The sequence below is a fragment of the Rhopalosiphum maidis genome, chromosome 3, assembly GCF_003676215.2.
Source record: "Rhopalosiphum maidis isolate BTI-1 chromosome 3, ASM367621v3, whole genome shotgun sequence".
Classification (NCBI taxonomy): Eukaryota; Metazoa; Arthropoda; class Insecta; order Hemiptera; family Aphididae; genus Rhopalosiphum; species Rhopalosiphum maidis.
The window spans coordinates 31,878,052-31,893,260 of record NC_040879.1 but is presented as its reverse complement, the minus strand read 5'-3'; the positions used below and the strand labels follow the sequence as shown (position 1 = coordinate 31,893,260).

The 15,209-nt window shown below is 25.0% G+C and overlaps 1 protein-coding gene across 1 annotated transcript; it reads left to right on the top strand.

The window, feature by feature from the left end:
* Positions 1–2,058: 2,058 nt before the first annotated feature.
* Positions 2,059–3,705, top strand: LOC113557893. The gene has a single exon (XM_026963434.1). The coding sequence runs from the start codon at positions 2,059–2,061 to the stop codon at positions 3,703–3,705; it is 1,647 nt and encodes a 548-aa protein (XP_026819235.1).
* The last annotated feature ends 11,504 nt before the right edge of the window (positions 3,706–15,209 follow it).

The window sequence follows — 15,209 nt, the reverse complement described above, 5'->3', positions numbered from 1 at the left end:
GAAAATATTTGTTCCATTAATGTTCTCGATATTCCGTAATAAGAAATTGTGTATCCTACTGCAAAGCAAGTTAAGCAAGTAACAGTTATATACCTAAACTAAAAAATTGACAAAAACTTAATACAATCGAAAAATTATCGAAAGTATTATTGTCATTACGATATTTTGTATACAGTTTATTTATGTATTATATATTATAGTCGTAGATAATAAAATATCGATATGTTTAATCAATATAGGTATTTTAAAACACAAATACGTAAAATGTTTTCCTTGCTTTCCGTTTTAGATATGGAATGAATTATCTACCTATAGAAATGTTTTATAAATAATATACCTATCGGTAGTCTTTAATGTCAAAAACTAACCACATTAAACATGTCTCTTGTTCTGAATGTATCAACAAGAACCTTTAAAAATATGGTCTCCAATAGTCCAAATAGTCCAATGTATTAAAACATTTAAAACGTCACTCATTAATCTTATAAAATTTGATTGTTTCATTATTTATTAAATTCATCTTTTCAATTACTGGTTACCTTAATATAGTTTGCCTTAATTTATAGGTAAAAACATTGATTTTGATATTTTATATTATCTATTCAATTAATATTGTAAAAAATAAAGATACGAGTGGGTATGTGAAAAAATTTAACATTATTGTTACTAAGAAATTTCCTTGAAAACTGCAGGCGAAGCATATTTGTTTTCAATGTAAAAATATTTATGATTTATTCGACTTTTAAAACAAATCAGGTACCTATCTTAATAATATCCATTTTGTAACCATATAATAAAAAATATTTATAAATGTAAGTACTTATAATAATAATTATGACTAAAAATGAAATAAGAAAATATAATAGCTCTGTTTAATTTTTTTTTTTTGTTATTTTTCTAGTTTATTTCTTGATTATGGATTATAAACTTTTTTGAATGAGCTTACAGCTTAGATACAACAAGATCACGAAACTCTACTTATTTGCGCAACTATAACTATTCAGTATTGAACGAATTATTGAAATGTGGTGTTTAAATTTAATTTATTGAGTTTCACACACATACAAAAAAATTTAAAATTAATTCTAAACGTGGTTATCAAATAACTATATACAAAAATAATTTTTAAATTCTGAACGAAATGAGGAATGTATTGATTTTACAATGATGTATGTTTTTTTTGTATCTTTCATCACGTTTTGGGTAAAAGTAAAAAATTTCCAATAATTTTCAAAAGCGTTAGGAAAAGCCCGAAAAACCCTAAAAAAGTAATGGAAAAATGGGAATTTTTACGCATAATCAGTTTTTGACAAAATCAATTTTTTTATTTTTTATATCAAAAACGAATCATTGTGAATACTTGAAAATTTTAACAAAATGTTTATAGTTTATACATACTTTTATAGTTTTATATTTATAATTTTTAAAATATTTTGACTTTTTAAAGCTTTTTATAGACAATTGAAATAATATTAATATCAATATTGAATACAAGGTTTATTATGAGTTATTCTTATCGTAGTAAAAAAAAATCAAGTTGTTAGTCACAATTTTTGTTTATAAGCATTTAAAGTTCAAATGTTTACGAAATATATCAAAATCACGAAAATTTGCAAGGAATATTGAAGTTGAAAATTCGTAAAATATTTGTGATTTATACCTAAGATTAAAAAACCCAATACAAGGTTATCCATAAGTTTTTTATAATTAGGATCAGAGTAGACGTAATTTATAAATTTTAAAATATTAATTATATGTATTAGTTTTATTGTTTAATTAGTAGATCTATTTAACATTACTTTTCAAGGGTGTTATCTTATTAATAAAATAAAAATATTAATTATCATCTTATAAAAAAATATGATTGTCTAAGTGCGTCTTGACAATAACTTGTATAAGAACGTTTCTTCTACTGTGAAGTAACATATATTCACCACATTTAGTCTCATTTTAATTTGAATGTAGCGTGGCAACCATTTATAAAAAATAAACAATACTAAACTAATATTAAATTTACTTTTAAAATATGATAAAAGTATAATTAATTTAAAGTTAATAATGAATCAAAAACTAGTAGGACTTGTGTGCCCTAAGCGAAACAATAATTCATTATACAAACATGTTAAGAGCCGGTACCTAGAAAAAGACAAGATTGAAAAACAACGACAAGATAAACCAAAACATGAATATCTAACCAGAATTAAAGAAATAGATTCGAATAACGCAATAGAAAATATAGAATTCGACTTTCAGAAGATAAAAAATGATCGCGTACAATGGATTTCACTGGCTGATAAATGTTACATTGAGCTGTTGGATTATGATACATATTTAGATTTTATAAATTTAATCTTTATTTTGGACGATAGACGACAGAAAAAAAACAAAAAGTACAAATGTGGTCCCTCTATCATATCAGAACCAACACTACTATCAAATCTACATGATTTATTGAAGTTTAGTGAATCGCCAATTGACATGCTTCAGGTCACATTCATAGTCAACCGGTATAGGACAAAACATAGCATAAAAGACACGATGAATCAATGGTTTACTTTACCGGAGAATGATTGGTTATGGGTGGCCGAAGTAATTATGCTTGGTGCTCTTGCGTTTGACAGTAAAACCCACAACAGTAACGGTGACAATGACAATAGGCCAGAATCTGCTGTGTTCTGGTACGCGGGCGGTGTATTTTACTGCCGCAATGGATGCACGGAAATTGCTATGGAGTACCTTGAGAAGGCACGAACCATTGCCAACGGCCCTAATAAACTGATATTTCCATCGGTGCCTTCAGACTTACATATTGAAATGAAAATTGGAAAATACGAACAGTTTGTTAAAGAGCCATACAGCGTGTGGACGTTGGCATGTCTGCATCTAAGTGGTCTATTAAAAAAAACCGCAATCCGTCAAGAGCCAAAGACGGCGCTGAAAACATTAAATTACGCTCTTAAATTGCTAAAAGCGTCGAGTGAACCGGATAGTAAACCAAGGATTTTAATTGCGGAAGTGTATTACGATATAGGCCTCAAATACAAAGCGATCGATTCAACTAAGCTCTCGGTACATGCTTTTCATAAATGCTTCATATATTCTGAAAATGTTCATCGTGAACTGGATCTGATGGCGAAATTCATGGTGATGAGGGTCAGTCAAAACCCGCCGACAAATTGGTCTTATTTGGAGTTGAAAGAAGAAGCAAAAAATAGGCTAAACCTTCGTGTGCTTGTCAAAGCGATTGTGGCGCTTGGGATGGTAGCACAGAAAAAAGAACAGTTTGAAGACGGTTTTCACCATTTTGGAGTGGCTGAATGGATGAGCAGAAACAAGACAATCGAGCAAAATGTTGATAGTTTAGATATAGAAATTGCTATATTCAATATGGCCATCTGTCGAACGAAACGATTCATTCAATTGTTTCCTAAGCCGAATAATTATGAAGCACGATTCCGGATGAATGACAACAATCAGTGGACATATCCCGAAGAAAAAATCATGTATTGTAAAGTCGAAAAGGAAGTTCGAGAGTTGTATAAGTTGTTTAAATTCCATTTTGATGATTCAGACGAGAACGAGAAGGTTTTGGAAGAAGAAAGCGAGGAGTGTTTTGAAAATAATGATGATTGTGATGACGATCAGTTATCTATTTCTGAAATGTTGAAAAATACGCCCAACCTAACTATTTCAAGTTTAAATTAACGATAATGAGTTTTTGGTTAATTTCCCAAATTAATTTATAATAATTAAACTATAAAATTATATTTATGTCTATAATTTCTAGAGTAACTAATAGTATTGAATTACAGGCTGAAGCTTAAAATTTATAAGTAGTTATTAAAGTCAATAAAGAAATATGCTGGTGGCTACAAGTAGGTTGAAAAATCAAAATAAGTTGACTAAAAACCCAGCGATAATGTGTCTATACTGCAGGGGTGGCCAACTAAAACCCTTTCGCATTTTCTTGAATTTATGAATTGTTTTCAGAAAACAAAAAAAACAAATAATATATATTTTTTTTAAGTAAATTTGTGTATCTTTGTGTATCCCACGAATATAAAAATGTATTAGATTTAGAAAAAGGCAATAAATAGCTATGAAAAACGAGATTATACACTGATATCAAATCAAGAAGTGTAACACGCATGTACATATAATATTTTTTGTTTATTGACCTTTTTTTTTTTTTTGGTCGATCGCGACAACCTAAAAAAACTGGGAGGTCGGTCGCAAGTCTATTAAAGTTTACCACCCCTGCTATACTGGAAGATACATTATATAACGTAAGATACTCAATTTCAAAAAAAAAAAAAATGTAAGCGAGTACCGTTTTGTTGAATTGCTGTTATGAGTATTTTAACTTTTATATCACTAAGTATATATTTTGATATGTTTTCTTAATATATCTATTATAGTTATTTATTTTAAATTTAGTACTACGGTGAGTTGATATAATTTTATCCGATAATATTGCATTTATTTATATATCATATTATTAATGATATAATTATTACAATAATATATATTTATATCATATTATATTATCAATTTATCAAATTATATAAAAAAAATACTTATGTAAATATCGTACAACAATTAAAAAAGATTCTCAGTTTAAATAAATATTATCATAAAATAGATCAAAGATGTCAATGGGTATAGTAAAATTCAAAATATAATATACCTTCGTAAAAGTTTAACGTCCTCACGAATAATTTCAAATTAATTTCAATATGTAAAGAAAATAATTGCATTTGTATATTTTTCAGATATTTTAATTTTAGTATAAAATAGTTATGAGAAATATTTTATAACATTTTCAAACATTAGCTATAAAAATTAAAAATATTATATATTTTCTCTTTTCTGTGGACACCAAGTTATTCATAAATCACAATCGACGTCGTAGATTAGTTTATGGTGATATATAATTATTATTGTAATTTCTATTCGTCCGGAAAATAAAAAATAATTTAGATGAATAAATATGGTTAATATACATAAATGAGTATATAGATAATGCATAGTTTACTAATAGTATAGTATAGTATAGTACGTTATATAGACAGTTATAGTCAGTGGCGGATCCAGAGGGGGGCAATTGGGGCGATCACTCCCCCCCTCCGTTCTCTCAAAAAAAATAGTTTAAGTCCCTGATTTTAGTTTTTGACGTGATTATACTTCAAGGGTAACAAAATTATAGTGATATATATTTTTATTACTTTTATCTACTATAAAAATTTTTTTGTTCTGTACGAGACTGTGGAAAGTAATATATGTATGTACCTAAATAAATACTTTATCAAAATTAATGTGTGCCCTCTAAAAATCGCCCCCCAATGTTATCTTGGTTTGGATACACCCCTGGTTATAGTATTATAGCGTAAATATTTTATCCTATTTTTTTAATTTTTTTAATTTTTATTGTGTAGGTACTTAGAAAAAATATATATTGTTGAACATGATATTATTATATAATATTTACATCAAAACATAGAAATATCAAAACAGATAATAATCTATAATATCGTATAGATATTATAGACAAAAAATGGTTCTATATACCAAGACAAAAAATTTTTTTTTTTAATAAATTACTTATTTAAGAAATATTTTTCAATGATTTCCAGACGTGTAGAATATGTTTTGTTTTTTATATGCGTAGGAATTAAGTTTTAGTTATATTAATTACATTTTTTATTTTGTGTTAACTTTTGCACTAAATAAATATACTAAGTATAAAGATATGTAATGTATATTGATAATAAATTTGTGAATCAAAAAATGTACAATAAGAAAAAAATTATTATTGAAACGCATAGTGGTTTTTTTTTATCAATATTTCATAAATACCATATATATTACCTAAATACCTAATTTAACATCATCAACTTTTTTTTATACGAATAAACCTAACCTATACGTAAATATAGCAGTTTTCTTTACTCTTTATTTGTATATATTTATTTAAAATTAAATTAACTGTTGTTTTACAATAAGAGAACACCGCGACAAGCCGACAACACGTCGTGATTTATAGTTTTTTTCTCCTGCTGCAAAGAAAAATAATTACTGCGTACCTATACATATTAAGTATATATTTTTAATTTCAATGATAAAACTTTAGGACTGCGCTGCATATGCCCGTTGGAATTTACAAAAAAGCTGCCAAATCCTTGACACGATTTACGTAAAAAAACGTTTCCATGCCTATCTATTTTCGACGATTTTAAAACAAAAATATAATTTTTTTTTAACACAATTTAATTATGTATAATAACAATGTATTAAATGAACAATGTTCATTGAATATAGTCTGATTTAAAATTATAATTTAATTACTATGTTTTTTTTTTAAATGATAAATAGTATAATGATGTTAAGAAAAACATGTTATATAAAAAAATAATGGTATAATTTTTGTTAGGTTAAATTCTGATTGTTGATTCTTTTATTCTCGGATTTTATGGGTTATATGACTAATTTAAGACATCAAGTACAACTTATTTATATTCAATAATTTTGAGTTTGGATTCAGTCGATTCAGAGATAGTTGATTATTTTTTTTTGACATTAATGAATATTTTGTAATGTAAACAAATACTAATATTTATATTAAATATGGGATTTAAGATTAAATATAATATTTTATAATCATGCACAATTTATTTTAGGTTTATATTAATTAAGTATAAACTTAACATTTTTATATTACATAGTACCAAGAATTTATTTTTGTTATATTTTTAAGAAGTACTTATGAATCTATTCTATCCCTCCTTCCAAAAAAATTATTAACCTCAATAGATGAAAAGAAATCTCTTTAGTATTTTTTTTTTATTTTAAAACATAGGCTTATTTGTTTGAAATAATATCCCTGAAATAATTTCTATTATTTATTATTTTTGTGCTTTTTCACTGAATTATATTTATACTAATTTATCTTAAATAATTTAGTTGATTTATAATTTATGTGACCTTTACACATTTTTATTTTAATATTGTATTAATTCAATTTTATTAGTATTTTTTTTTTTTTTTTTGGCGCTTTAGAGCTAAGGTTATTATAAATTTGTAACAAATCATTCATATGTTTTTTTATCTATGTGTTTTTAACACATTATTATTTTACAATTACTATATACCTATATATTTTTTAGAACCATTGTAAGTACTTAAAATTTTCACCAAATGTTTATATTATCTATTTACGACTAAATTTTCAAAATATTTAGAATTTTTTTAAACTATAAACCATTGAATTTTTCGATTTTTCTAAGGTTTTTTTTCTTGAAATGTCGATAAAAAAAATTTAGCAACCAAAAAATCTTTAAAACTTAATACTAGGTTTATTATAAGTTTTACTTATCATAGTAAAAAAATCAAAAATCGTTAGTCACAATTTTTGTTGATAAGCATTAAAAGTTCAAATGTTTACGAAATATGTCAAAATCGCGACAATTTGCAAGGAATTTAAAATTGAAAATTCATAATATTTTTGTGATTTATACCTAAGGTTAAAAAACCCAATACAGGGTTCTCCATAACTTTTTCTTTAAATAACTGTAAAAAAAAATTTAGCGTCAATATAGAAACAATTTTATGAGCATATGAAATTTAATTTTTTTACGAAATCGCGTAAAATAATGATATATTACTATTTAAATATACCTAGATAATAATATAATATATCCTACTAATTATCCTAGACAGACCAAATTAACTCTGTTCAGAATCTTTTTTTTTTTTTTAATTCGTCTAAGTTATCAATAGGAACACCGCGGTGGTACATGTAGGTACTTATCCGTGCAAAAACATTATTACAATGAAAAATCAATTATTATACGAATACATACCAATTGTCAATAATAGAAATAAACTACAACAAATATTTTGTGATTGTAGTTCACATGATAATTTAATTTACAAAAAAAAGAAAAAAATGTTTAATAATGTTCCGGTTGTTGGAATTTGTTCTATAAAATTATTCAATCGGCAATGATTTAATTTAAAATACTTAGTACTTACCTACTGTGTTTACTTTCTTTATAAATAATAAGGAACACAGCGAGTGAATGAGAATGATAATAATCAAAACAAACCCAAATTTATAATAGTTATTATTCTGTTATTGTTTTAGACGAGGTACATCAATGCAAAGGTATCAATCCTAAAAAAAAAATAGTCAATAGTCTTAGTTATTACTTATTACCCATAAATAAAATAAAATTAAGTGGTCCTTGTTAATATTGTTATTTTATTTTATTTTTACTAACTTCTCTATTTTATTTTAATGTTTCTTATCATAAACGTAAACATTTTCAACTAAAAAATGATAGGTAAAAATAATTACACAGTTATGACAGATACTGAATACATAAAAAAATAAAATAAACAATATTTATATAAATTGTACTTAAATTACAACGGTATCGAATATTACTACATTATATAATTAATTATTAAGAATATAAATTTTGAATTTTTAGCCATTATATTATTTATAGTTAACAATACATTGTTATTTGTATATAAATAATACGACACAATTGAAAAGGTACTAACTATTCAGTTACAACAATTACAAAAATAACACTACATATTTGTAATATTTTGAATTGAAATGTCAATCTTTATAACTTATAAGTTAGGTAGTTATGAGTTTATGAAACAATAACTTACCTATATATAAATAGTTTTGGTATGCGTTTGTTTGAATTTTAAAATAAATTAGGTATATAAACCATTATATCAATATAAATATATATGTATATGTATTGTTTATATTATAAACAATTTTTTTTGGCAACTTAAAAATTAATGCTAAATATTTAATTAAATATTTGAAAATATGTTATAACTTAATTAGTGTATAAATAGGTAGATACAACACTATAACATCATTAAAATAAAATGTCTTTAATATTTTGTGCGAAATGTCAATAAGTGATCTTTTTTACCATAGTAACTCAGTAATTGTTTTAATAGTTAACGTTCAGGATAGGTATAGCAGTATAGCTACTATTCATGCATATTACTACGTGATGATAATAAAATAATTAAGAACTGATTAAAAATGATAGGTACCTTAGATCATGTAAAATAATATATATTATGCTGTAAAATAGGTACTTACTAATATAAGCAATAGATAAAAATTTGATAATCAAAACAAATGCAGTTTTGCTAGTGTTTTTTCAACACATAATTTAGGTACTCTGTCTATTTAAAAATATATTTAAATTAATGAAAACATTGAAAACATAATATGATAAAACTTATACTTTTGGAGTTATGAAAAAACCATACTTTTATCAGCATTTTGTTGTCAAAATAATGAATAATTTTTAAATCCTACATTCCTACTATAAGTATACTTTGAATACCTAGGTAATAAAATGATACAAAAAAATCGAAGTTGGCAACACTAAGATTTAGGTACTTAGGTATTTAAAAAACTTTATTTTCACAAAACGTATTGCGAATAATAATAACGATTTCAAGAAAGTGAAACTTCGATAATTTTTACTAGGAAATTCTGACTTTTTAAAAATGGCCTTATTTATTTAATTCATGTTTTAGTCATGCTTCATTTATAAAATATTAGAATACTTACCAGCCTAGGTAGCCTAGTATCTACCTATAATATTTTAATTGTATATCATAAGTAGTAAACCAGTAACCAATTATGCATGTTTTTAAAAATATATTCAATACAATTAACAAACAATTGTTGACTGTTGATTCGTTATAAACAATTTATATTATTATTCATTAATAAGTGTCTAAATGTGTATAACTTTAAAACAAAGATAACATAATTATCACTTGAAATTCGCTCAACCAATAATATTATTATTAGTAATATACTTTTATACCTATGATATAAATTGTAATGAACCAATGTACAGCTGCCTACAACATATTGAATATCTAGTTGCTTCTAAAATGATTAATTTTTTAATACGCAAATAATTTTTATATTCAAATACGTAGTATTATTTTGTCGTACCTATTAACATATTCACTTTAAATCCATTATTAATGTAATATTCCTTTTTTTAATATAGTTAATAGTTTGTATACCAAGTTTTGTTAGTTATCTGTAATATTCATAGAATTTTATTTTTGTTAACATGTGAAACGAGACAATACTCATTAGTATATCAAAGATAACTTAATTTTTTACACTTCTAGCCGAGGTGTCATGGTAATTTAATTTATCATTAAATATCAAAATGTTAATTTTATAATACATACTTGAATAAAATTATTAACAATATTATAAACAGTTTATTAACATTCAAATTTATTATTAATTTAGGACCAACAATTATATGCCCTAAATACCTATAAAATATGTATGCAGTTATGCCCTAAAAATTACTAAAATATACTCTAAAAGAAGTGTTAGAAGTTTTCTTTTTCGGCATTTTAAAATTATTTATCGATTTAATAACGCATCGCATGAGTAGGTATGAATCACGACTGACGAGTACGATAATATCTGATCACACCGATCGAGCCCAAGTGTTTAAACACACCTATGTTAACTTAAGTTTTGTGGCCCTTTACTTAAAATACATCAAATTTACAATACGAAAATGTTAAATACCGAAATGCCGCCCTAGGTGTGGGCCTATGTCACTTAACTCTTGAGCTGGGCCTGGGTATGATAAAATATTGTTATGCAATACCAATTGGACATTTTTGGTTATCGATTAAGATTAGTTATTTTACCTATTTTTATTAATAAGTTAAATTATCCATAATAACTAGTATGAGTGAAATAAATAATTTTTGTATCTCTATTTGCCGAGTCATAAAAATCATAAATATACTCTTAAAATATACAAAATCCTAAAATATGTTTTGAAAATGTAAAAATATACAAAATACAATTTCATATACAGCATCATCGTTAGATAATGAAAAAAATGTTGGTATAAATTAGCTATTTTATTGACAAATCAATAAAAATAAGCAAATGCATAAAAGTGTTGGCCTTAATTATTATATATTAATAGTAAAAAAAAACATAATTTTTTATATTCAGTCTCAATAAATTTAACGAATCATTAATTTATTTTTTTAATTTATTTAGTCTCCTTAGTTGAGCTTTTACTTTTCTTTTTTTAGCTAATGATGCTGCATGTTGGTTAAAATATTTCATTCGAATCAACAACCTTTCTTTTATATAAGACAAAATTACAGGCTTATATTTTTGTGCAATTTCAGTTCTGTTGAAAATCTTTTCTGTTAGACGTTTAACTACCCCTGATCCTCTAGGAAGAAGTTTCTTTGTATTTTTTTGGAATAATCTTTCTACTCTAAAAATGTTTGTCTTAAAGCTTTTACTTGGAGTAATTAATCCCCCATAAGAAAGATAACTAATCCAAGATGGTATTAAATAATCATGGTCATTTAGAGCTCTTGATTTTGTTGCTGTTGTAGTAGAACTAATTTCAGGAAATGTTGATTTATACTTTTTAGCAACCCAACCTGCTAAGTATTCCACAGCATCATTTGTCATTTCACTGTTCTTTCTTGGTTCTTTAACTTGTGACTTATTTTCACTGGCTGTATTTGTTTCAGAATCTGTGGTTATATTTTGTTGATTTTCAAGTATTTGAAATTCACCTTTAATATCAATACCAGCCTGTTTAAAAGCTGTTGCAACTAAAAATTCCTCTTGGTTTTGATCAGTTGTGTTGTATGAACATGTAACTATACCAGGATTCTTTCCAAGAATGATCATTCTTAACCTGTCTAGTGCATTTAGTGGCGATGGGTGGTCATTTAAACCACCACAAGACCGTAACTGAGAGAATAAATATTCTAAGGCGTCTTGATTTATTTTACTAGTCAGCAAATATTTTAAATTGTTTTCTATTAACATTTGAAGCAGTAATTTAGTTCCATTTATATTCATAAGTAAAGCTTTTTGAAATAGTTGTAAATTTTGTTTTCCAATACATTTCATATTTAAAATTATTTCATAGACTTTATTTAATAATGAATTTTGATCTTCAAAACATAAACCATAAGGTACTGTGTAAGGAGTCCGCTTGTCATTTGGGTGACAAACATTTGCCAAGTCAAACCAATTACTTATCAATTCTATAAAATAGCCAGTATCATTACTTAATTTTGAGTTATTAATAAGTTTGTGTTTTAAAAGTGCAGTAGCCGTGTTATGTGATAATAGTTGTGTTGCTAATTTAACTTTTTGCCATTGAGATCCTTCACAAGACAGATGATCTGTCGTAAGTTTATGTCCATGACACCGGGTGCAACTTAATTCAATTTCTGAATGAAATACTAGCGCTTCTAAAGGTTTTTTATTAATTATTTTCTCATTTATAGAGAACCCTGTATCTAATAACCAATTTCTAACTAGATTTAATATATAAGGTGCATCAGGTATGTACACTATACGTCTACCATTAGGAATGCAAAAAACAGGATTTTGATAGTTTATATCTAAAGCTTTCCATAGTCCTATATTACCGCCTCCGCAATTACTGACACAACAAATAACCTTAAACCCAATTTCATCTAACTTTTCAATTAAATCAAACAATATATCTTTGGTCATTTTTTTATCAAAGTCAATAAAAATGGGTTGTTTCCACTGAGATGAAATTCCTTGAGCCATTACAACTTGCATTTGATTATACGGACCAATAAACTCGTCATTTAGTGTATCATACTCTACAGTACTTGATACTTTCATTTCGTCAAACATTAAAACAGTAAGTTTATCATAATCTTTTAAAGTATCTCCATTCAGTTTCATGATTTTCAGCACGTCACCAAGAATACCGTTTCTCATTTTGATAGTTTTTGCCCATCGCTGAAGAGACAGGAGTCCTGAAAAAATATAAACTTATAAATAAGTTAGAAATGATTTAGAATAATAAAAAAAAACTGTCTATTACCAGGTAGTGGATAGTGTAGTTCATTTTTCACATAGATGTATGATCTTTTACTGAGGTATCTTAATGTAAGAGCTTTGGCTACCTCATCTCTTGTCCAACGCATTCGCTTTTTGTTCTTCAATATTAGATTTAGTTGATTATAAGAAAAAACTGATAACAATTTTTTTTCTTGATTTTCGATAGAATTTTTCTTGTTCAAAGATAGAATTTTTATTTCTTCAGACATTTTTTTTTGTGTTCTTTTTAAAACTGAATTTGTTGAATTTAAATTTTTTTGTAATATATCCATATTAGTTTGAAGAGATTCATTAATTTTTTTATAATTTTCAAGAGGCTTTTCCAGTAAAGAAATCTTAAGTTTCTGTTCATAATTTTCTGCTTTTAATTCATTGTGTTTTTTCAAAAGGTCATTGTATGATTGTTCATAATCAATATTTAAAGATGATTTTTCTGGGAATGGATTTGATTCTATATTCATTGTAGAAGATATTTCAACTGACGGAGAATCTGATGAAGTAGAAGCAATGCTAGATAAAATTAATTGATCATGGATCTATAAAAAAAAACAAACAAATATTCAAAATTAATATAAATAATTTATAAGATCATTTTAACTATACTAATGTTTATAGTAATTAATTTTTATAATTTCAAAGCAAATTATTATTATTTTACTAAATTGTTTGAGTTAGACATAGAAAATAAATATTATTTAAAAATTCTAAACCATGGTCTTATATAAAAGACTGTGTTCAAACTCTTAACTAAATAAGCCAATAATACACACTATGTATATTTTATTATTTTATTATAATTGTAAAAATATTAAAAATTTTAAATTTACCTGTTTCCTTAATTTCATTTCATTTCTCTTATTTCGATTGATCGCTGCAGTAGAAGTTACATTTTGTGAATGATCTGGTGGTAAATGTAAAGTGGGAATTACATCAGGTTTCAGCATACGAACTTTAGGAGTGTAACCTAAGCATTTTTAAAAAAATATACTACTATAAAACATACAAATATACATAACAAATACATATACATGATAAATGAAATAACCTATGTTCTAATAAATATTTAAAATTTTTTTTATAAAATTAATAGACGCTTATATAACACGTAATATAAACTTAAAACTTTTTCTTTATTAATTTCATTTAAATTATTTTAAAAAAATTCAAAAGAGTTCATTTATAAATATATTAAAAAAAAATAGTTTTACAATATTAAATTTGAGTAATCTGTTTTTCATCTCTCTACTTATTTTGTCTAGAATAATGCATCCCTCCTAAGATTTGTTCTTTAAAATTAAGTACATACCTATTAAATTTTTAATATTTTTAAAATTTAAATTATAGTAAGTATTGTACTGAAATTATATTCTTATAAAAGAGAACATTTTTAATTTTACGGTGAAAATAATTGTTTTATAACATTTCGGCTCAACTTATTGTGTTGTTTAGACTGTTTAGTGTAGTAGTGACAGTAGTGTACTGCGTTCTGTAGTACTAGTGTTAATCGTTTTGCAATTATATTATCTATATCCTTGTTTACAGCCAATAATATGATATAACTAATAAATATTATACTCTAATTAAAGCCAATTGACGTTTAAAATATAAAAATATATGTTTTTAAAAATCAAAATAAATTAAAATATCACTGAACAATAACAAAATTAATGAAAAGTAGGGACGTAATCATATGCTAAAATATCTAAACGTAATTTCTGACATTTAGCTGATAACTGATAAGTGGATGTATGGTATATCATGTGTGTCAATCAATCGCTAAATGTATAAAAATAATATTAAATAAAGTGTGAAGAATGTTATGATGAAATGAGGAAATTGGAATTGTTAGGCATACCTCCACTTATTCTGAACCATTTGTTTATCAGTAAATTGAATGAATATTTAAACGGCTAAAAGTCAAAACGGATTACTCAAATCAAATATTTTAAACGTTTAAACTATTTTTTTTCAATAAAAATTAATTCAAATTAAATTTGATATTCTACACACAAAAAAAAATAAAAAGTTTATATTCCATGTAGTACAAGCGTCTATTAATTTTATGAAAAATAATTAAAAAATATTGATGAGAACACAAATTATTTAATTTATTAGAAATTTGTGATACATTCAATATAATATGTACATGTATATTAATATATTATACTCGTATTTTGACCACCAATAAAAAATTATAAAACTAATTACCTAAAAGTTCTGCTTTCAAATCTCGAGCAAACGAATCTTG